Genomic DNA, 22,482 nt, shown 5'->3' with positions numbered 1-22,482 from the left:
AGAGGCATGGGAGGGGCAGGGGTCGTTTTCTCACTGTGCTGTGGGGCATAGGTCCTGGGTACTAAGGCTCTGAAGAAGCTCTCAAGGAGTAATTTTTAAGATAATTTTTATCAGTGATTTGGGCGCAAACATACAATCCCTGCTGAGAAGACTGGTGGGTGACAAAATACCGGCAGCGTGGTAATTACTGATGAGGAGAGGGCAGTGATACAGAGGGATCTGGCTCATTTGGCTAACTGGACCCATTCAAAGGTAAGAAATTTGATCAGAGCCAAATGCAAGGTCCTATAGCTAGCAACAGGGCATGCCGGTCACACCTCCAGAATGGGAAAGTATATCCAGGAAAGCAGTGACTCTGAAAGGGATTTCGGGGCCATAGTGGAGAAGCCCGTCATCATGAGCTCCCAGTGTGATCCTGTGGTGAAAAGGTCTAAAGCCATCATTAGACGTAGGAGCAGAGCGGTGAGTAGGATAGGGAGGTGACAGAGCATCAGTGAGACTGAGATTGTAATACGGCATCCGGTTTTGGTGTCCTCATTTGAAAAAGATGTTGAGACATTTGAGCTGGGGCAGTAAAGAACCACCAGATGTTCTGAGGACTGGAGAAAAATGCCTTCTAGTGAGCTGTTGAAGTGCCTTAATGGAGAGAAAATATTGGGTATGAAGGGGCTTGTTAATCAAGCAGAGCACGGCATCACAAGACCCAATGGCTGGAAGGTGAAAAGAGAGAAATTCATATTTCAAATGAGGAACAAATATTCAACAGCGAGGATGATTCACCACAGGAACTAGCTACCAAGGAAAGTGGTGGATTCTCCATCTCTTGATGTCATTTAATGAAGACTAGATGCCTTTCTGGAATGTGTTTGCCCCGACAGGAGCTATTGTGGTCTACAGGAGGCCTGTGATATGCAGGGGGTCAGATGAGATACTGTAATGGCCTCTTCTGGCCATACAGTCTCCTAATTTCTGAAAAACTGAGTGTAGCATTGGGAGCAGCCTCTGATGTTTTACTGTCTAGCCGGCTTCCTTCCTGGAATGAACCCTCATTGAGTGGGGTGATCCACAGGGTACTAGTAGCTCAAACCTCCAAAGTGTCTGGCCAGCAGCAGGACATTAACTGTGCAGGGGAAGGGTGGTTGTGGCAGTGAGATCACAAAGGCCTTTTGCAGGAGCTCAGCCTATTGGTCAAAGGTGATGGGGAGGTGGTGACCTCACAGAGAGATGCTGACATCAGCCAGACAGGACAGGGGTGCAGGTCCAGGGAAAAGTCAGAGATCCCTGTGGCTTTGCTTCAGCAAGTCTCCTTCTCGAGGTCTCTCTTTGAGGACTGAGAGAGTATTAGGTTTCACGTACGTGAGCACGAGGAGGAACCTCTTTGAAGTTTTCTCCTTTCCTTTTACTGATTTTATGAGAAAACAGACGTCCCTGTTGAGAAGGTAAGAGCCTCTGAGAGGTTTGGAACCTGTTCAGTCTGATCCATCTGGTGGCAGCAGAAATCTAGGCATGGAAAACACTAGTTGAAGATGGCAGAATTTTCAGCCAAACACTTAGGATTTTGTCCCTTTGAATCACTGGGGACATTAGGGTTTGTCCTTTGGGTGGTTTTACCTTTTCCTCCATCCCTCCCTCCCTCCTTTCTCTTCATCTCTTACTTCTTTTGTCCTTTTCCCTGTTCCCCTCCCACCACCAGGAGAGGGGTGTCCGTGTGTGTGTGTGTGTTCTGGGGGGGGTGCTCTGCAGCTCCCATTATGCCATGTCCACCCAAAAATGTGGAACTGAAATAGTGCTCGGACAGTGATCCCCACCGGTGACGGGGGCCATCCTTTGGGCTCTCTGGTGAGAACCCGTAGCCTCCCACCCCTCTACCCTGATTGGCTGAGCAGGGGGTTATTGACAGGGAGTTGACTGAGGTCCTTGTTGGTCTCTTTTAAGACCAAGGAAATAAGTAATAACCAGTCATATGGTTGACAAATTTTGCTGCTTCTCTGCATTAATTGTCTCTGAGCAGTTCATGATTCTCTCTAACATTTTATTTCTCCTAAAATACTTTCTGAATAATTACTATGAACTGTGGTTGTTCATTTGAGAGCACTTTATTCAGGTCATTCAATGTATGAAATTCAAGGTCCAAAGGTTAGTTTGAAAGTCGGGGCTCTTGGGTCCTATTCCCAACTCTGCCACTGACTGGCTGTGTGACCTAAGACAAGTCAATTCTCCTTTCTCAGCCTTAGCTTCTCCCTCTTTCAAGTAGGGATAACAATCCGCTCTTACCTACCTCATGGTGGGGAGAGGAGGGGGAGCCTTTGAAGAGTGTCACTCAGAGCAGGGCATAATAAGAGGTGTCCTATCACGTTTTCTCAAATCAGATTATGAGATAATAGAAGAGCTGAAATATTCTATTTTATTTGTATTTAATTATTTTGAAATTGTTAAGAGCAGCAGGCTCCAGGAAGGTGTGTAAAGTGCTGGGATGTCAGGAGCTCGGAGGCGCTGTCCCCCCCCGCAATAGGCAGTGTTCTGCATCCCCTGCTGCTGACTGAGTTACTCCGTCCCTTGGCAGTAAGACAGACTCTTATTTTCACAGCCAGTTGATCACCCAGTGTCATCACCCTGCCTGCTGGCTGGGCAGGGTAACTCCTCAGGTCACCACAGTTTCCAGGCTGCCTTGGGCTTGGAGAATGAGGAGGAGGGCGAGCGACAGGTGGCGACCCTGAACATCCGCCCTTCATCGCTCCATCACCTAGAGCAAGTGAGTGGCATTAGGGTTCTTCTGTGGCATCCCCCATCTGTCTGCGGAGAGGCAGAAAGAGGGGAGAGAATCTCTCCGAAAGGAGATTGGATTTGCAAACCGACCCCAGGAGTCCTTCGCTCTCAGTCCAGGGAGGGGCTTCTCCCAAAGGAGATCGGGTTTTCAAACCGACCCCAGGAGTCTCTCCAGAGCCATCTCCAGTGTGTTTAGAAAGGTCCCAGCAATGGGGCTCCCAGCCCTTCCCTTGTGGAAGGCTGTTTCCAAGCCTGAGAGTCTCTGAACTGGGCTAGACCCTGTGAACTGCTGAGCATGGAAATCTATGGGAAACGAGGGGACCCTGTGGCACGGAGTCCCTGGGCGATACTCTGGAACTGAGCCCTATGAAGCCAGTCAGGACTGTGGGGAAGTCTCCTTTCTGTGAGCAGACTGTCTTCAGGAAACACAGCTCACACAGCTTCCACCTTCCTGGGTCTGACCTCAGAGCATTCAGCCTCCTCTGCCCCTCCGTGTGCTTCCCACAGCGAGTCTACCCAGGGAGGGTGCTGGGGAAGCCAGAGGGTCCTGCACCCCAACTTCTCAGTCAGACGTGACTCTCAGCCAGCCAGTAAAACAGAAGGTTTATTAGACGAGAGGAACATGGTCTAAACCGGAGCTTGTAGGTGCAGAGAACAGGCCCCCTCAGCTGGGTCCATTTTGGGGGTCAGTGAGCCAGACAACCCTGTCTGAACTTCACTCTATGTCCCCAGCCAGCCCCAAACTGAAACTCTCTCCAGCCCCTCCTCCTCTGGGCTTTGTCCCTTTCCCAGGTCAGGAGGTCACCTGATTCTTTTGTTCTCCAACCCTTTAGCTCTCCCCTTGCAGGGGGGAAGGGCCAGGCCATCAGTTGCCAGAAAACAGGATGTCGGCCATTCTCTGTGTCCAGACCCCTGCACACAGCTGCCCTCTAGGGCTCTGCAACGATCTTACACCCTTCTCCCACCACCTAGATACTTAAGAACTTCATAGGGGAAACTGAGACACCCCCTTAATATTCAGAGGAAACATTAAGAACAGTCCCGCTTCGTCTCACCCTGGGCTTGCTATGCCTAGGGACTTTGACGTGGGGAATGGTTTCCCAGGAGAAGTCTGGACTCCTGGATTCTGTTCCTTCTCTAGCCCAGACGGGGAGTGTGGCCTCGGACGGCAGGAGGGAGCTACTTGTCCAAAGTGACAGGTGGTGTTTGTGACTGACCCCAGTGCTGGAAAAGGAGGAGACTCCCCTTGAGGGTATTGCTGCACCAGGGATGATGAGGGGGAACGTTGGGAGCAGATGATGCAAAGAATTCCTGGCAGCATGTGTAGATTGCACTCCCTGCACCCCTCTGTGGGGAGGAGGAGCTGCTCTGGCAGAGACAGGGATGGGGAGGGACAAAAAGGACTCGTTAGTGAGAGGCTGCCTTGAGCCGAGACTCACGGCTGCTCCCCGCTCGATTCCAGGATGGCCAGACTCCTGAGGATGTTGAGGAAGAAGGCTCTGCAGGTGGCCCCAGAGCCTGAGGGAAGCAGCTGCCATCTTCCCCAGGAGCAGAGCGGTCCTTTCGTCCCCTCTGATGGGGAAGGAGCTCCTGGCCGAGCCAGGAGGTGGAAGCGCCCATCCTTCTGGCAGAGGAAATGCGCTCCCGGCACAAGTGCCGAGATGGGAGGGGCAGAGGCCAGGCGGAAATGGAGGTGTCCCAGGATGCGGTTGGGCAGGCAAGACTCAGACAAGGAGGGGAGCTGGGCAGGATGGCTCTGGGGCTTGTTGTGTGGGAAGCACGGACCCCAGAATCCCAGCCCTGATTCCCAGCAGGAGGCATCGCCCTGCCCAGTCACTGAGGACCTTCCAGCCTCCCGAAGGCAGGAGGTGGAGGAACCCTCTCCAAGCACCAGCAGCTCGTCCCGCTCCCCATGGGACAGCAGCAGCGCCGGGGACTGAGGCAGCAGCCAGGCCGAGGTGTCCCGCTGCTTTGTTCCAGGTGAGGAACCAGGCTGTGCTCAGGGAGGGGTGAGGAGGGGGCTGTGAAGACCCTGGGCCCAGGCACTCGGCCAGTGCTGTGGGGACGGGTCCCCAGCCCAGGCGTCTGGCTTGAGCCACATGAACCCCACTGATACTAGATGCTGCCACTTTGGTCCTTGATGATCCAGGTGGGGGCGTGTGAGACACCACGCAGGGAGTCCAGGACACTGTGGGGGAGGGAGGGTCTGTGTGCTATGGGCTCCTGAAGGAGTTGGGGTCTGAAGCCATCACGGAGAGGGGGAAGTGTGGTTCCTGATCTGCCCTGGGTCCCGCAGGTGGGAAGGGGACCACCATGCCCCTGTCCTTTCCCCGCGTGACAGCAGGAGTCACCCTGTCCCCTTCTCTCCCTGGTGCAGGGACCACCAGGGACTCAGAGGACAAGGAGGAGGTAGCCGTGGACATGGCTACGAGGAGGCTGCTCTCAGGAACATCCGAGAGCAGTTCCAAGGCCGAGAAAAGGTAGAAAACTTTCCCAGCTGTGCTGGAACTAAGGTTGTCCTGCCCCTTCCCAGCACCCTGACCCCCTGCAGAGCGTCTTGTCTCTGATGATCCACCAGCTCTAACAGGGACTTTTCTCCACTATGATCTGGGACCCCCAAAATAGGGGTGTTTGTCACAGACCAGCCAGGGTCTCCTCCCGCAACATGCACTGTCCCAGTTCCTGACCCTGTTTGTGTAGGAGTTGTGGGTGATTTGGACAATGGCCGGGTCCCCACTATCCCCCATTCAGGCCTGAGTCCTGCAGCTGGTGTGGGTGGGGCAGGGAGGTCCCTGGCTCACCGGCTCTCTCTCCCCTAACCCCACTCCTGGTTGGTGCAGGACGAGGCCCAACAGCTCATGTTCCTGGATGCCATCCACCCCGCGTGATTCGCTACCCGGAAGAGAGCACAGGACACATTGGAGTCGCACTGCTGCAAGGCGGCTGTGGTGGAGAGGATTGTGGTGAGTGAGACACAGCGCCCAGCCGCTGAAGGGAGGACAGAGGCATGGGAGGGGCAGGGGTCCTTTTCTCACTGTGCTGTGGGGCGCAGGTCCTGGGTACTAAGGGTCTGAAGAAGTTCTCAGGGAGTAATTTTTAAAATAATTTTCATCAGTGATTTGGGAGCAAACATACAATCCCTGCTGAGAAGACTGGTGGGTGACAAAATACCGGCAGCGTGGTAATTACTGATGAGGAGAGGGCAGTGATACAGAGGGATCTGGCTCATTTGGCAAACTGGACCCATTCAAAGCAAAGAAATTTGACCAGAGCCAAATGCAAGGTCCTGTAGCTAGCAATAGGGCATGCCAGTCACACCTCCAGAATGGGGAAGTATATCCAGGAAAGCAGTGACTCTGAAAGGGTTTTCGGGGCCATAGTGGAGAAGCCCGTCATCATGAGCTCCCAGTGTGATGCTGTGGTGAACAGGTCTAAAGCCATCATTAGACGTAGGAGCAGAGCGGTGAGTAGGATAGAGAGGTGACAAAGCATCAGTGAGACTGAGATTGTAATACGGCATCCGGTTTTGGTGTCCTCATTTGAAAAAGATGTTGAGAGATTGGAGCTGGGGCAGCAAAGAGCCACCAAATGTTCTGAGTGCTGGAGAAAAATGCCTTCTAGTGAGCGATTGAAGTGCTGAAGTGCCTTAATGGAGAGAAAATATTGGGTATGAAGGGGCTCGTTCATCTAGAAGAGCACGTCATCACAAGACCCAATGGCTGGAAGGTGAAAAGAGAGAAATTCATATTTCAAAGAAGGAATAAATATTCAACAGCGAGGATGATTCACCACAGGAACTAGCTACCAAGGAAAGTGGTGGATTCTCCATCTCTTGATGTCATTTAATGAAGACTAGATGCCTTTCTGGAATGTGTTTGCCCCGACAGGAGCTATTGTGGTCTACAGGAGGCCTGTGATATGCAGGGGGTCAGATGAGATACTGTAATGGCCTCTTCTGGCCATACAGTCTCCTAATTTCTGAAAAACTGAGTGTAGCATTGGGAGCAGCCTCTGATGTTTTACTGTCTAGCCGGCTTGCTTCCTAAAAGGAACCCTCATTGAGTGGGGTGATCCACAGGGTACTAGTAGCTCAAACCTCCAAAGTGTCTGGCCAGCAGCAGGACATTAACTGTGCAGGGGAGGGGTGGTTGTGGCAGTGAGATCACAAAGGCCTTTTGCAGGAGCTCAGCCTATTGGTCAAAGGTGATGGGGAGGTGGTGACCTCACAGAGAGATGCTGACATCAGCCAGACAGGACAGGGGTGCAGGTCCAGGGAAAAGTCAGAGATCCCTGTGGCTTTGCTTCATCAAGTCTCCTTCTCGAGGTCTCTCTTTGAGGACTGAGAGAGTATTAGGGTTCACGTACGTGAGCACGAGGAGGAACCTCTTTGAAGTTTTCTCCTTTCCTGTTACTGATTTTACGAGAAAACAGACGTCCCTGTTGAGAGGGTAAGAGCCTCTGACAGGTTTGGAACCTGTTCAGCCTGATGCATCTGGTGGCAGCAGAAATCTAGGCATGGAAAACACTAGTTGAATATGGCAGAATTTTCAGCCAAACACTTAGGATTTTGTCCCTTAGAATCACTGGGGACATTAGGGTTTGTCCTTTGGGTGGTTTTACCTTTCCCTCCATCCCTCCCTCCTTTGTCTTCATCTCTTACTTCTTTTGTCCTTTCCCCTGTTCCCCTCCCACCACCAGGAGAGGGGTGTCTGTGTGTCTCTGTGTGTGTGTGTGTGTGTGTCCTGGGGGGGTGCTCTGCAGCTCCCATTGTGGGATGTCCACCCAAAAATGTGGGACTGAAACAGTGCTCGGACAGTGATCCCCACCGGTGATGGGGGCCATCCTTTGGGCTCTCTGGTGAGAACCCGCAGCCTCCCACCCCTCTACCCTGATTGGCTGAGCAGGGGGTTATTGACAGGGAGGAGACTCAGGTCCTTGTTGGTCTCTTTTAAGACCAAGGAAATAAGTAATAACCAGTCATATGGTTGACAAATTTTGCTGCTTCTCTGCGTTAATTGTCTCTGAGCAGTTCATGATTCTCTCTAACATTTTATTTCTCCTAAACTACTGTCTGAATAATTATTATGAACTGTGGTTGGTCATCTGAGAGCACTTTATTCAGGTCATTCAATGTATGAAATTCAAGGTCCGAAAGTTAGTTTGAAAGTCTGCGCTCTTGGGTCCTATTCCCAACTGAGGTCACACAGCTAGTCTGTGGTAAAGACAAGTCAATTCTCCTTTCTCAGCCTTAGCTTCTCCCTCTTTCAAGTAGGGATAACAATCCGCTCCTACCTACGTCACGGTGGGGGGAAGATGGGGATCCATTGGAGCGTGTCACTCGGAGCAGTGCATAGTATGAGGTGTCCTATCACGTTTAGTCAGATCAGATTATGACCTAATCGAAGAGCTGAAATATTCTATTTTATTTGTATTTTCTTATTTTGAAATTGATAAGAGCAGCAGGCTCCAGGAAGGTGTGTAAAGTGCTGGGATGTCAGGAGCTGGGAGGCGCAGTTTCCCCCACCCCCCAGAACTAGGGCAGTGTTCTGCACCCCTTGCTGCTGGCTGAGTTACTCCGTCCCTTGGCATTAGGGTTCTTCTGTGGCATCCCCCATCTGTCTGCGGAGAGGCAGAAAGAGGGGAGAGAATCTCTCCAAAAGGAGATCGGATTTGCGAACCGACCCGAGGAGTCCTTCGCTCTCAGTCCAGGGAGGGGCTTCTCCAGAGCTGTCTCCAGTGTGTTTGGAAAGATCCCAGCAATGGGGCTCCCAGCCATTCCCTTGTGGGAGACTGTTCCCCAGGCTGAGAGTCTCTGAGCTGGGCCAGACCCTGTGACCTTCTGAGCATGGAAATCAGTGGGAAACAAGGTGACCCAAGGCTTGTTATGCCTAGGGACTTTGATGTGGGAAACGGTTTCCCAGGAGAAGTCTGGACTCCTGGATTCTGTTCCTTCTGTAGCCCGGACAGGGAGTGTGTCCTGGGACGGCAGGAGGGAGCTGCTCATCCAAAGTGACAGGTGGTCTTTGTGACTAACCCCAGTGCTGGAAAAGGAGGAGACTCCCCGGGTATTGCAGCACCAGGAATGAGGAAGGGGAACGTTGGGAGCAGATGATGCAATGAACTCCTGGCAGTTTGTGTAGATTGCACTCCCTGCACCCCTGTGTGGGGAGTAGGAGCTGTCTGGCAGGGACAGGGATGGGGAGGGACCAAAAAGGCCAGTTCGTGAGAGGCTGCTTTGGGCCCAGACTCACGGCTGCTCCTCGCTCAGTTCCATTCTGGCCAGGCTCCTGAGGATGTTGAGGAAGAAGGCTCTGCAGGTGGCCCCAGAGCCTTAGGGAAGCAGCTGCCATCTTCCCCAGGAGCAGAGCGGTCCCTTTGTCCCCTCTGGCAGAAGGAGTTCCCGGCCGAGCCAGGAGGTGGAAGCGCCCAGCCTTCTGGCAGAGGAAACTCGCGCCCAGCGCAGGCGCCGAGGTGGGAGAGGCACCAGGGAGGCCGAAATGGAGCTGTCCCAGGATGTGGCTGGGGAGGCAGGACTCAACCCAGGAGGGGAGCCGACGGCTGGGTGGCTCTGGGGCTTGTTGCGTGGGAAGCACAGGTCCCAGGAGCCCAGCCCTGATTCCCAGGAGGAGGCATCGCCCTGCCCGGTCACTGAGGACATTCCAGCCTCCCCAGGGCAGAAGGTGAAGGGTCTCTTTCCCAGGACCAGTAACTCGGCCCGCTCCCCATGAGACAGCAGCAGCTCCTGGGACTCAGGGAGGGGCGCCGCTGCTTTGTTCCAGGTGAGAAGCCAGGCTGGACTCAGGTAGGGGTGAGGAGGGGACTGTGAGAACCCACCCTGGGCCCAGGCACTCAACCAGTACTCTGGGGGCGGATCCCCAGCCCAGGTGTCAGGCCTGAGCCACATAAGCCCCACTGATACTAGATGCTGCCACTTTGGTCCTTGATGCTCCAGGTGGGGGCGGATGAAGCACCACGCAGGAAGTCCAGGAGAGTCTCGGGGGCTCTCTTTGCTTTGGGCTCCTGAAGGAGTTGGGGGCTGAAGGCATCAATGAGCGGTGGGAGTGTGGGGCCTGATCTGCCCCGGGTCTTAGAGGTGGAGAGGGGGCACGTTGCCCCACCATGCCCCTGTCCTTCCTCCGAGTGGAACAGGAGTTACCCTGTCCCCTTCTCTCCCTGGTGCAGGGACCGCCAGGGACTCAGAGTATGAGGAGGAGGAATGGGTGGACGTGGCCCTGGAGGAGGCTGCTGTCAAGAACACCCAAGAGCAGTTCCAAGGCCAAGAAAAGGTGGAAACATTCCCCAGCTGTGCTGGAACTCAGATTGTCCTGCCCCTTCCGAGCACCCTGACCCCCTGTAGAGCGTCTTGTCTCCGATGATCCACCAGCTGTAAGATGGTCTTTTCTCCACCATCATCTGGGACCCCCACGATTGGGGTGTTTGTCACACACCAGCCGGGGTCTCCTCCCCACAGGCACTGTCCCAGTTCCTAACCCTGCGTGTGTAGGAGTCGTGGGTGGTTTGGACTACCCCCCATTCAGGCCTGAGTCCTGCAGCTGGTGTGGGTGGGGCAGGGAGGTCCCTGGCAAACTGGCTCTCTCTCCCCTAACCCCACTCCTGGTGGGTGCAGGAGGAGGCCTAGGAGTTCATGTTCCTGCATGCCATTCACCCTGTGTGTCTCGCTGCACAACAGAGAGAGCAGGACACATTGAAGCCAGAGTGCTGCCAGGCGGCTGTTGTAGAGATTATTGTGATGAGTGAGACACGGCGCCCAGCCGCTGGAGGGAGGACAGAGATATGGGAGGGGCAGGGGTCACCCCGACCTAATGGATGGGGAATGGTTGGTGCTGGAGGGGCAGCTGAGGCCAGGGATTGCTGGGGCTGAAGACTGGGGAGAAGAGATGGGAGAAATTCTGAGATTGGTCACTACTGCATAGGAATCGGAGGAGCAGGAGGCAGGTTGGGGGATCTTGCTGGCTGTATGGGGTGGTGACTGTGTTATCTCCTCAGTGAGAAGTGTCAGTCAGGCCCAAATCTCACGCTACTTTGTCTCCTTTGGGTCTCACAGGAGCTCATTGAGGAGCTGCCCGATATCTCTCCACCCAGCGCCATCCTTGCTAACTTCCTGATTGCTTTGGGCAACCTCAGGTACCGAGACCCTCCCGCCCGGTTCCTCTAATCCCGGTGCTGCTGAGGCCCACGGCTGGGAGTCACTGCCCCTCCCACTCCCCGGTCACCTCCCAAGGGTGACTCTTGTGGCAGAGGTGCTGGGAAGGTGCACTCTCTCCTGGCTGGGCCGTTCTTTTCCCTCCAGTTACTTTGCAATGGCTTTGGAGAGAGGCTCACTCCCAGGATCAGATAGAGGAGGGAGCAGCAGGGTCCAGGGAACAGGCTCTATTCCTACCCTGCCACTGTCTGTCTGGGAAACCTTGGCCTTGTCATTCCCTGGCTCGGTGCTTCAGTTTCCATTCTCGTCAAGATGTGTCTATTTCCCTGCAGTTTCACGTCCGGGTTGGTGCCAGTGCCACCTCCGCACTGCCCAGTCTAATACCAGCTCCTCTCTCTTGCCAGCACCATGACAGCTGCCCTGGAGCCAGAGCTAGAGACCCACCTCCTTCGAGCTGCTCCGCATGCTGGCTTCATCCTCGGTACAGAGAAGGACATCACCCATCTCCAGGTAGATCATGCTTAAGTCATGCATTGAAGAGCCTGCTGTCATCCTGCCATGAATCCTGGCTAATTGTCTGCAGTGGGATGTGAATGAGAGAGGCCAGGATATGTGTTTTGGGGGTCTCACCAGCGCTTCCCAGAGACCCTTCTTCCCATCCTGTGGCAGGTGTAGCCCCAGTTTCCCTAGCTCTGAGCCATGGCTCTCCCTTGCTTTGCAGGATCTGCATAGGGTCTTGCCAAACCTCATGGATGCCATGCTGGGGAACCTGCTGGTAGAGTCCCCAGACACCGACAGGCTCCACGACATCTTGGAGGTGAGCCCGATGAGAGGGGTGGGGGCAATTTTACCTTAACTCTTCGATCCATTCTCCAGTGTGTCCTCGTAGCTGGGCCCCCAATGGTCTGTCCTTGGTCAGGGCAGTCAGTGCAATGCAGTGTCAGGCCCTTCCTCCTTGATGGACTAAGGAAGGAGCTGGGACTTCAAGCCAGAGCTCTGCCTGGTTCTGTTGCGCAGTAACCACAGGGCCCGTGGCTGGCTTGGGGAGTGAGAGTCTGAACCCCTCCTGTGAAATCCAGAAGATGGTCCTCAGAGAAGAGTCACGGGCTCCTTCCTAGAGAAACAGGAGGACCCTAGAGAATCAGCCCTTCTCTCCAACGGACCCTGAGATTCCCGGGGGGATTGTGCTCACACTCAGTCCCTTCACCCAACCAACGATTTGAGAGTCAGGGAGAGAGTTTAGGGAGGATGGGACCAGCCCCGACACCAGACATTCTTCCAATCTAGAGAGACAATAACAAGTTGTGACCTGCAGGATACAAGCATATTCCTGGGGGCAACAATCCCTTTCTAAAGCCCGGGGATCAAAGAATTAGATATTCCACCCTGCGCACAATGTCTCAGCCCTCTGGGGATGCGGGACGCGGGGGTCTCATTTGCACAATACGTGCACGTGCCCATTGATCCTGAGCTGCCTCCTTTCCCCGCAGCCCATGAACTACTGGATCATGTCCAGGGTGTCGCAGGAGAGAGCCAGGGCTATTAGGAGCAGCACGGCCCTCCTCAGATTCACCATCACCCTCCCTGAGTTAGATGTAAGTGACCTGTGACCCCAGCTTCCTGACTCCAGGCATAGGTGGGCTGGCTCCAACTGGCTGTAGGATCTGGTGCTGCAGGGGCTGTGGGTTAGGAGTGTTCCTCTTGGGGAGGCAGAGTGAGAGCAGAGAATGAGCTTGGCTTGAGTCAAGTTCTTCTTGTCCTGGTTAAGTGGTGACTCTGGGCTTTTAAGGGGACCATGCTCCAGGCTCATGCCTTTGTGTCATCCTGGAGCAGCTGGGGAAGCAAGTCCTCATGGAGGGCCCTGCCCACATCCCTGTGCTCCAGGCTCCCTTGGGAGCAGAGGAAATTAAGGGTGTAGCTCTAGCTTCTATCCTCTAGCATCTCCTGCAGAGGGGCTGAGGAGAAGGAGAGTCCTGGCCCAGTGGGGACTGGGAGCTGACAGGAAAATGCTGATGGAGTCCCCTCTCCCTCTCCCTTCCATTAGAAAGCAGCAGAATTCCCCAGGATGAGTCACCATGTGGCAGAGCTGGCTCTGTTCATCAGTGACCCAGCCAAGGACATGAGCCGGCAGGCCAGGAGGGAGTTTACCGGCTCTACCAGCTGCTGCTGCACCAGAGGGGTAAGGAACCCAGCTGGGAAAAGGCACCCAGAGTGAGCCTGAGACCCCAGCCAGTTTCTCTCAGACTGACCCCATCTGGAGGTTGAGTCTCTCTGTATCTCCGTTCTTCACCACCCCTTCCAATTCTGTTGGGCCAGGCACACAGCGAGGACTCTGCCCACTGTGCAGCCACCAATGGGATTGGAAGGACACAAGCACTGCAGCCAGAATGACAGATGTGGGTGTGTGTCTCTTTCCCGGGGCTGACCATCCATGAGGCTGAAGACCTGTGGTGCTGGGACTGGCACCAGGACAGCAGGCTTCTGGTCTACAGGAACACAGCCAGGGTCGGGGAGGTAAGGACACTCTGCCAGGGCATGAGACAGCTCAGGGAGTGCGGGGGGAGGAGGGGTGGGGTGGCTGGGTCCTCTGCAGTGGCTGCCTCGTGGATGGGACAGAACACTAAACCCTGGTGCAACAGGAGCAGGTCATCCCTTCCCTCAGGCAGTTGCTGAGGGATAGATCCTGCCTTCCTTCAGGGCCTTCAAGGTAGAGGTCCTTCCTCTTGCCTGGTCTGCCCACAAGTCCTTGTCCAGTCTGTGCACCCGTGCAGGTGTGATGGAGCTGGGCTGGCTGAGGCCAGAGCAGCTCCTTAACCCCTTCTTCCCAATTGTGGGGTTTGTATTCCCCATCACAAGTCCACACAGAGGGGAAAAAACCTTGAAGATACAGCTTTTCATACTGTTAATGGCTAACAGGCCTAGTAGGCCTGAGGGCGTATTTTGCCAAGGCGAGCTTTTTGTTATCTTGGAGACGCGGCTGTAATGCTGCAGATGCATATTTTGGGTAGCGAATTATTATCTCATCAAGCAGTGACAATGTGAATTTTGAATCCTTTTTTATCCTGGCTTCTCTATAACTCCTTGGAGGGCGACTTTACATGACGCTTCATGCAGCAGGCATTCTTTTCGCCCTGTGTCGTCCGGGCTTTTCTGTTGCTGGATTCGGGAGGAGGATTGGTGAGAATCTACTCTGCTGCCTGCAGAACGCTGCATTGTAACCAAAAGTATATTATTTCGGGTCCTGATTTTGTTCTGCTCCCGGAAGTTGATGTTTGGAAGTTTTTGATGGAGCATGAAACAAAGTGAGAGTCAGTACTGGTAAAAATCCCCAAAAGACGACTTGAGCCTACCCTGCATCAGCCAGATCCAGCCTCTTAATTTCTTTGGTATTGATTAAAAGTAAAATCAATGTTACTCACACACCTGCATAGGGTGTGCGTGTGTGAATCCTCCAAGGGCAGAAATGAGATGGAGCGTACTTGAGACTTTATGAGTGATATCGACCCATTCCACAAAGTTGGAAATCATGGCCTTGTGGCCAGACAGAAAGCAAAGTGGGTTATTCTTTCTTCCTCCCCCCATGGCAATATAATGAAAATATCCTCTATTTCATTCCATTGGAAGACACTTCCAGACCTGCTGTATCAAGCCTGCTGCCTGGGACTGCGGGTGCTATAAGTGGCCAGCAGTAGGCTAGAATGAGGAGAACCATGCAGTAGCTTTTGGAGATAGGGGCAGTGAGGAACAAGGAGCACCTTGCTTTCAAAAGAGCCAAGGAGGAAAAGGATCATGAGAACAGCCCACGAGGTTAACAAATGGCGGGGAGAGCCTCTTCCCTCCATAGGACATTCCATTGTCCCTCTGTGGGCAGTCTATGTTTCTATTGGCTCTTTCCCGTTATGCATTCATGATATAAAGTCACTGGGTGACCTAGGAGTTAACTCATTTCCCACTTACGGCATCAGTCTTCTCCCCTATCAAATCTACCCTGGGGAAGAAGACCAGGAGCCCTGACAATCACCTTCACCTGTGGGTGTCTGGCCCTGGAAGCCTAACCCAAGTGGACTATCTGCCCCGTCACCTGAACGACCATGTTGTTCCCTCCTAGGGTCTTGTCGTAAGTGCTCAGCCTGTCCCCTACCCGGCTTGTCCCTAATCCTTACAAGGACTATCCAAGCCCCTCCCATGCCTGCGCCCCTTGGGGTCTCTCTCCTGGCTGAGAACAGGCTGCCCTTATATCTCTCAGGAGGCCTGGGTCCGAGTCATATACTGCTTCTTGTCACGTGACCCCCACACTTATTCCCTTCACCCTAGGGAGCTGCATAACCTGGGCTAGGTGCAGTTGAGCTCCAACCCCTTTTCTGGCCATGTCACCCTGGGACAGCTTGAAAGCAGAAACCTGTGGGCTAACAGCAACTTCTTCCTCTCAAAGGTGCTGACGACACAATGGAAGAGGAAATCCTTTGGCCTGTATAACTCAGGCCCTAGAATGTCACCAAGTGGTTCCTTCCGCCAACTATAACATGGAACTGAATAAGACCACGTCTTTTGGAATGACATCCACGTGTATTATAGCCAGCTGGCTAACAGAAAATCTTTCTTGTGCAGTGACATGGGGTTAAGGGACATGGAGGAAAAGACAAGGAGTCTGTGACCAAAGTTAGAGCAGCGAGGCCAGGATAAGCGGGGCTAGGTCCCAGGACTGGCTATCAGAAGACCTGCCGTTTTCTATTCCTGCTTTTGGGTGCAGAAGTGAGTCTGTTGTGAGCCTCGGTTTCCCCAACTATCAAATAGAGCTAATCAAGGTTTTGTTGGTTCTCCCCATTTTAGAGGGTGGGAACCCGAGACACCATTGAGACCTGTCTACACTACAGGCCTGTAGTGCATTTGTAAGCTGCTGACCCCACATGTTTTTCAGAGCTTATGGACAACACAGGTCCTAAAGGTGTATTTGTTCTCTGCTTCTCTCCTATGTACCAGCAGGGCTGGATGGCCTTTTCTCACTGTGCTGTGGGGAGCAGGTCCTGGGTACTAAGGCTCTGAAGAAGCTCTCAAGGACAAATTTTTTAAAATAATTTTTATCAGTGATTTAGGAGCGAACATACAATCCCTGCTGATAAGACTGGTGGGTGACAAAATACTGGCAGCATGGTAATTACTGATGAGGAGAGCTAGCTTCACTAGCTACCAAGGAAAGTGGTGGATTCTCCATCTCTTGATGTCATTTAATGAAGACTAGATGCCTTTCTGGAATGTGTTTGCCCCGAAAGGAGCTATTGTGGTCTACAGGAGGCCTGTGATATGCAGGGGTCAGATGAGATGCTGTAATGGCCTCTTCTGGCCATACAGTCTCCTAATTTGTGAAAAACTGAGTGTAGCATTGGGAGCAGCCTCTGATGTTTTACTGTCTAGCCGGCTTCCTTCCTCGAATGAACCCTCATTGAGTGGGGTGATCCACAGGATTCTCGTAGCTCAAACCTCGAAAGTGTCTGGCCAGCGGCAGGACATCAGCTTTGCAGGGGAGGGGTGGGTGTGGCAGTGAGATCACAAATGCCTTTTGCAGGAGCTCAGCCTATTGGTCCAAGGTGATGGGGAGGTGGTGACCTCACAGAGAGATGCTGACATCAGCCAGGCAGGACAGGGGCGCAGGGCCAGGGGAACGTCAAGAGATCCCTGTGGCTTTGCTTCATCAAGTCTCCTTCTCGAGGTCTCTCTTTGAGGACTGAGAGAGTATTAGGGTTCATGTACGTGAGCACGAGGAGGAACCCCCTTGGAGTTTCCTCCTTTCCTTTTACAGATTTTACGAAAAAACAGATGTTCCTTTTGAGAACGTAAGAGCCTCTGAGAGGTTTGGAACCTGTTCAGTCTGATCCATCTGGTGCCAACTGAAATCTAGGCATGGAAAACACTAGTTTAAGGTGGCAGAATTTTTTTCCCCACCTAGGATTTTGTCCCTTAGAATCACTGGGGACATTAGGATTTATCCTTTTGGTTTCACCTTTTCCTCCATTCCTCCCTCCTTTCTCTTCATCCCTTACTTCTTTTGTCCTTTCCCCAGTTCCCCATCCCACCACCAGGAGAGGGGTGTGTGTGTGTGTGTGTGTGTGTCGGGGGGGTGCTCTGCAGCTCCCATTGTGGGATGTCCACCCAAAAATGTGGGACCGAAATAGTGCTCAAGCCATGCTTTGGGCTCTCTGCAACCTCCCGCCCCTCTACCCTGATTGGCTGAGCAGGGGGTTATTGACAGGGAGTTGACTCAGGTCCTTGTTGGTCTCTTTTAAGACCAAGTAAATACGACCTAACCAGTCATATGGTTGACAGATATTGCTGCTTCTCTGCATTAATTGTCTCTGAGCAGTTCATGATTCTCTCTAACATTCCAGTTCTTCTAAAATACTTTCTGAATAATTACTATGAACTGTGGACTGTGAACCAACTATGAACTGTGGTTTTTCATTTGAGAGCACTTTATTCAGGTCAATGAATGTATGAAATTCAAGGTCCGAAGGTTAGTTTGAAAGTCGGGGCTCTTGGGTCCTATTCCCAACTCTGCCACTCACTGGCTGTGTGACCTAAGACAAGTCAATTCTCCTTTCTCAGCCTTAGCTTCTCCCTCTTTCAAGTAGGGATAACAATCCGCTCCTACCTACCTCACGGTGGGGAGAGGAGGGGGATCCATTGGAGAGTGTCACTCAGAGCAGGGCATAATAAGAGGTGTCCTATCACGTTTACTCAAATCAGATTATGAGATAATAGAAGAGCTGAAATATTCTATTTTATTTGTATTTTATTATTTTGAAATTGTTAAGAGCAGCAGGCTCTAGGAAGGTGTGTAAGGTGCTGGGATGTCAGGAGCTCGGAGGCGCTGTCCCCCCCTGCACTAGGGCAGTGTTCTGCACCCCCTGCTGCTGGCTGAGTTACTCTGTCCCTTGGCAATAAGACAGACTCTTGTTTTCACAGCCAGTCGATCACCCAGTGTCATCACCCTACCTGCTGACCAGACCCTGTGAACTGCTGAGCATGGAAATCAATGGGAAACGAGGGGACCCTGTGTCACGGAGTCCCTGGGCGATGCTCTGGAACTACTCCCTATGAAGCCAGTCAGGACTGTGGGGAAGTCTCCTTTCTGTGAGCAGACTGTCTTCAGGACACACAGCTCACACAGCTTCCACCTTCCTGGGTCTGACCTCGGAGCATTCAGCCTCCTCTGCCCCTCTGTGTGCTTCCCACAGCAAGTCCGCCCAAGCGGGGTCCTGTGGAAGCCAGAGGGTCCTGCACCCCAACTTCGCAGTCAGAAGTGACTCTCAGCCAGCCAGTAAAGCAGAAGGTTTATTAGATGAGAGGAACATTGTCTAAACCAGAGGTTGTAGGTGCAGAGAACAGGACCCCTCAGCTGGGTCTATTTTGGGGGTCAGTGAGCCAGACAACCCCGTCTGCACTTCACTCCATGTCCCCAGCCAGCCCCAAACTGAAACTCTCTCCAGCCCCTCCTCCTCTGGGCTTTGTCCCTTTCCCAGGTCAGGAGGTCACCTGATTCTTTTGTTCTCCAACCCTTTAGCTCTCACCTTGCAGGGGGCAAGGGCCAGGCCATCAGTTGCCAGGAAACAGGATGTCGGCCATTCTCTGTGTCCAGACCCCTGCACACAGCTGCCCTCTAGGGCTCTGCAACAATCTTACACCCTTTTCCCACCACCTAGATACTTAAGAATTGCATAGGGGAAACTGAGGCACCCCCTTAATATTCAGAGGAAACATTAAGAACAGTCCTGTTTCGTGAAACCCTGGGCTTGCTATGTCTAGGGATTTTGACGTGGGGAATGGTTTCCCAGGAGAAGTCTGGACTCCTGGATTCTGTTCCTTCTCTAGCCTGGGTTGGGAGTGTGGCCTGGGACAGCAGGAGGGAACTGCTTGTCCAAAGTGACAGGTGGTCTTTGTGACTGACCCCAGTGCTGGAAAAGGAGGAGACTCCCCGGGTATTGCAGCACCAGGGATGACGAGGGTGAACGTTGGGAGCAGATGATGCAATGAACTCCTGGCAGTGTGTGTAGATTGCACTCCCTGCACCCCTCTGTGGGGAGGAGGAGATGCTCTGTCAGGGACAGGGATGGGGAGGGACAAAAAGGCTGGTTAGTGAGAGGCTGCCTTGGACCCAGACTCACGGCTGCTCCTCGCTCGGTTCCAGGATGGCCAGGCTGCTGAGGATGTTGAGGTAGAAGGCTCTGCAGGTGGCCCCATAGCCTGAGGGAAGCAGCTGCCATCTTCCCCAGTAGCAGAGCGGTCCTTTTGTCCCCTCTGGCGGGGAAGGAGCTCCTGGCCGAGCCAAGAGTTGGAAGCGCCCATCCTTCTGGCGGAGGAAACCTGCTCCGGACGCAGGTGCTGAGGTGGGAGGGGCACCAGGCAGGCCGAAATGGAGCTTTCCCAGGATGTGGCTGTGCAGGGAGGATTCAGCCGACGAGGGGAGCCGGGCAGGATAGCTGTGGGGCTTGTTGTGTGGGAAGCACGGGCCCCAGAATCCCAGCCCTGATTCCCAGCAGGAGGCATCACCCTGCCTGGTCACTGAGGACCTTCCAACCTCCCGAAGGCAGGAGGTGGAGGAACCCTGTCCAAGCACCAGCAGCTCGGCCCGCTCCCCATGGGACAACAGCAGCGCCAGGACTGAGGCAGCAGCCAGGCCGAGGTGCGCCGCTGCTTTGTTCCAGGTGAGGAACTAGGCTGGGTTCAGGGAGGGGTGAGGAGGGGGCTGTGAAGACCCTGGGCCGAGGCACTCGACCAGTGCTGTGGGGACGGGTCCCCAGCCCAGGTGTCTGGCTTGAGCCACATGAACCCCATTGATACTAGATGCTGCCACTTTGGTCCTTAATGCTCCAGGTGGGGGCTGGTGAGACACCACGCAAGGAGTCCAGGACGCTGTGCGGGAGGGAGGGTCTCTTTGCTATGGGCTCCTGAATGAGTTGGGGGCTGAAGGCATCACTGAGATGGGGGAGTGTAGGGCCTGATCTGCCCCGAGTCCTGGCGGTGGGAAGGGGGCACATTGCCCCACCATGCCCCTGTCCTTCCCCCGAGTGGCAGCAGGAGTCACCCTATCCCCATCTGTCACTGGTGCAGGGACCTCCAGGGATAGGGAGGATGAGGAGGAGGTAGCCGTGGACATGGCAATGAGGAGGCTGCTCTCAAGAACATCTGAGAGCAGGTGCAAGGCCTAGAAAAGGTGGAAACCTTCCCCAGCTGTGCTGGAACTGAGATTGTCCTGCCCCTTCCCAGCACCCTGACCCCCTGCAGAGCATCTTGTTTCTGATGATCCACCAGCTCTAACAGGGACTTTTTTCCACTATGATCTGGAACCCCCAAAATAGGGGTGTTTGTCACAGACCAGCCAGAGTCTCCTCCCCCAACATGCACTGTCCCAGTTCCTGACCTTGTTTGTGTAGGAGTTGTGGGTGATTTGGACAATGGCCTGGTCCCCACTATCCCCCATTCATGCCTGAGTCCTGCAGCTGGTGTGGGTGGGGCAGGGAGGTCCCTGGCTCACCGGCTATCTCTCCCCTAACCCCACTCCCGGTGGGTGCAGGACGAGGCCCAGCAGCTCATGTTTCTGCATGCCAAGCACACCGCGTGATTCGCTACATGGAAGAGAGCACAGGACACATTGGAGTCGCACTGCTGCAAGGCGGCTGTGGTGGAGAGGATTGTGGTGAGCAAGACACAGTGCCCAGCCGCTGGAGGGAGGACAGAGGCATGGGAGGGGGGAGGGGTCCTTTTCTCACTGTGCTGTGGGGCACAGGTCCTGGGTACTAAGGCTCTGAAGAAGCTCTCAAGGACTAATTTTTAAAATAATTTTTATCAGTGATTTGGGAGCAAACATACAATCCCTGCTGATAATACTGATGGGTGACAAAATACCGGCAGTGTGGTAATTACTGATGCGGACAGGGCAGTGATACAGAGGGATCTGGCTCATTTGGCAAACTGGACCCATTCAAAGCTAAGAAATTTGACCAGAGCCAAATGCAAGGTCCTATAGCTAGCAACAGGGCATGCCGGTCACATGTTCAGAATGGGGAAGTGTGTCGAGGAAAGCAGTGACTCTGAAAGGGATTTCGGGGCCATAGTGGAGAAGCCCGTCATCATGAGCTCCCAGTGTGATTCTGCGGTGAACAAGGCTAAAGCCATCATTAGACGTAGGAGCAGAGCGGTGAGTAGGATAGGGAGGTGACAGAGCATCAGTGAGACTGAGATTGGAATACGGCATCCGGTTTTGGTGTCCTCATTTGAAAAAGATGTTGAGAGATTGGAGCTGGGGCAGCAAAGAGCCACCAAATATTCTGAGGGCTGGAGAAAAATGCCTTCTAGTGAGCTATTGAAGTGTTGAAGTGCCTTAATGGAGAGAAAATATTGGGTATGAAGGGGCTCGTTAATCTAGTAGAGCACAGCATCACAAGACCCAATGGCTGGAATGTGAAAAGAGAGAAATTCATATTTCAAATGAGGAACAAATATTCAACAGCGAGGAGGATTCACCACAGGAACTACCTACCTAGGAAAGTGGTGGATTCTCCATCTCTTGATGTCATTTAATGAAGACTAGATGCCTTTCTGGAATGTGTTTGCCCCGACAGGAGCTATTGTGGTCTACAGGAGGCCTGTGATATGCAGGGGGTCAGATGAGATACTGTAATGGCCTCTTCTGGCCATACAGTCTCCTAATTTCTGAAAAACTGAGTGTAGCATTGGGAGCAGCCTCTGATGTTTTACTGTCTAGCCGGCTTCCTTCCTCGAATGAACCCTCATTGAGTGGGATGATCCACAGGGTACTAGTAGCTCAAACCTCCAAAGTGTCTGGCCAGCGTCAGGAGATTAGCTGTGCAGGGGAGTGGTGGTTGTGGCAGTGAGATCACAAAGGCCATTTGCAGGAGCTCAGCCTATTGGTCCAAGGTGATGGGGAGGAGGTGACCTCACAGAGAGATGCTGACATCAGCCAGGCAGGACAAGGGTGTAGGTCCAGGGAAACGTCAGAGATCCCTGTGGCTTTGCTTCATCAAGTCTCCTTCTCGAGGTCTCTCTTTGAGGACTGAGACAGTATTAGGTTTCACGTACGTGAGCACGACGAGGAACCTCTTTGGAGTTTTCTCCTTTCCTTTTACTGATTTTATGAGAAAACAGATGTCCCTGTTGAGAAGGTAAGAGCCTCTGAGAGGTTTGGAACCTGTTCAGTCTGATCCATCTGGTGGCAGCTGTAATCTAGGCATGGAAAACACTAGTTTAAGATGACAGAATTTTCGGCCAAACACCTAGGATTTTGTGCCTTAGAATCACTGGGGACATTAGGGTTTGTCCTTTGGGTGGTTTTACCTTTCCCTCCATCCCTCCCTCCTTTCTCTTCATCTCTTACTTCTTTTGTCCTTTCCCCTGTTCCACTCCCACCACCAGGAGAGGGGTGTGTGTGTCTGTCTGTGTGTGTGTCTATGTGTGTGTGTGTGTTTGTGTTCTGGGGGGGGTGCTCTGCAGCTCCCATTGTGGGATATCCACCCAAAAATGTGGGGCTGAAATAGTGC

At 53.3% G+C, this 22,482-nt stretch overlaps 1 protein-coding gene across 2 annotated transcripts in view; it reads left to right on the top strand.

Moving 5' to 3' along the window:
* The window catches only part of LOC122465236, a 30,756-nt gene extending 12,699 nt beyond the window's left edge, over positions 1 to 18,057 (top strand). The window contains exons 6-15 of one of the 2 annotated variants that reach the window (XM_043543939.1): positions 2,588 to 2,752; positions 4,229 to 4,746; positions 5,144 to 5,246; positions 5,607 to 5,729; positions 11,335 to 11,440; positions 11,652 to 11,747; positions 12,421 to 12,525; positions 12,975 to 13,109; positions 13,247 to 13,444; positions 14,018 to 15,356. In XM_043543939.1, coding sequence (XP_043399874.1) covers positions 5,188 to 5,246; positions 5,607 to 5,729; positions 11,335 to 11,440; positions 11,652 to 11,747; positions 12,421 to 12,525; positions 12,975 to 13,109; positions 13,247 to 13,321 — 699 coding nt within the window. In that variant the 5' untranslated portion in view covers positions 2,588 to 2,752; positions 4,229 to 4,746; positions 5,144 to 5,187 and the 3' untranslated portion in view covers positions 13,322 to 13,444; positions 14,018 to 15,356. Of the gene's footprint in view, positions 1 to 2,587; positions 2,753 to 4,228; positions 4,747 to 5,143; positions 5,247 to 5,606; positions 5,730 to 8,714; positions 10,053 to 11,334; positions 11,441 to 11,651; positions 11,748 to 12,420; positions 12,526 to 12,974; positions 13,110 to 13,246; positions 13,445 to 14,017; positions 15,357 to 17,890 lie in introns of those variants that run through there. The other variant, XM_043543940.1, reaches the window with a different exon arrangement.
* Positions 18,058 to 22,482: the final 4,425 nt, after the last annotated feature.

This window comes from Chelonia mydas, chromosome 3 (genome assembly GCF_015237465.2).
Source record: "Chelonia mydas isolate rCheMyd1 chromosome 3, rCheMyd1.pri.v2, whole genome shotgun sequence".
NCBI lineage: Eukaryota > Metazoa > Chordata > Testudines > Cheloniidae > Chelonia > Chelonia mydas.
Note: the sequence above shows the minus strand (reverse complement) of the source record. Positions and strands in the feature narration are given on the sequence as shown.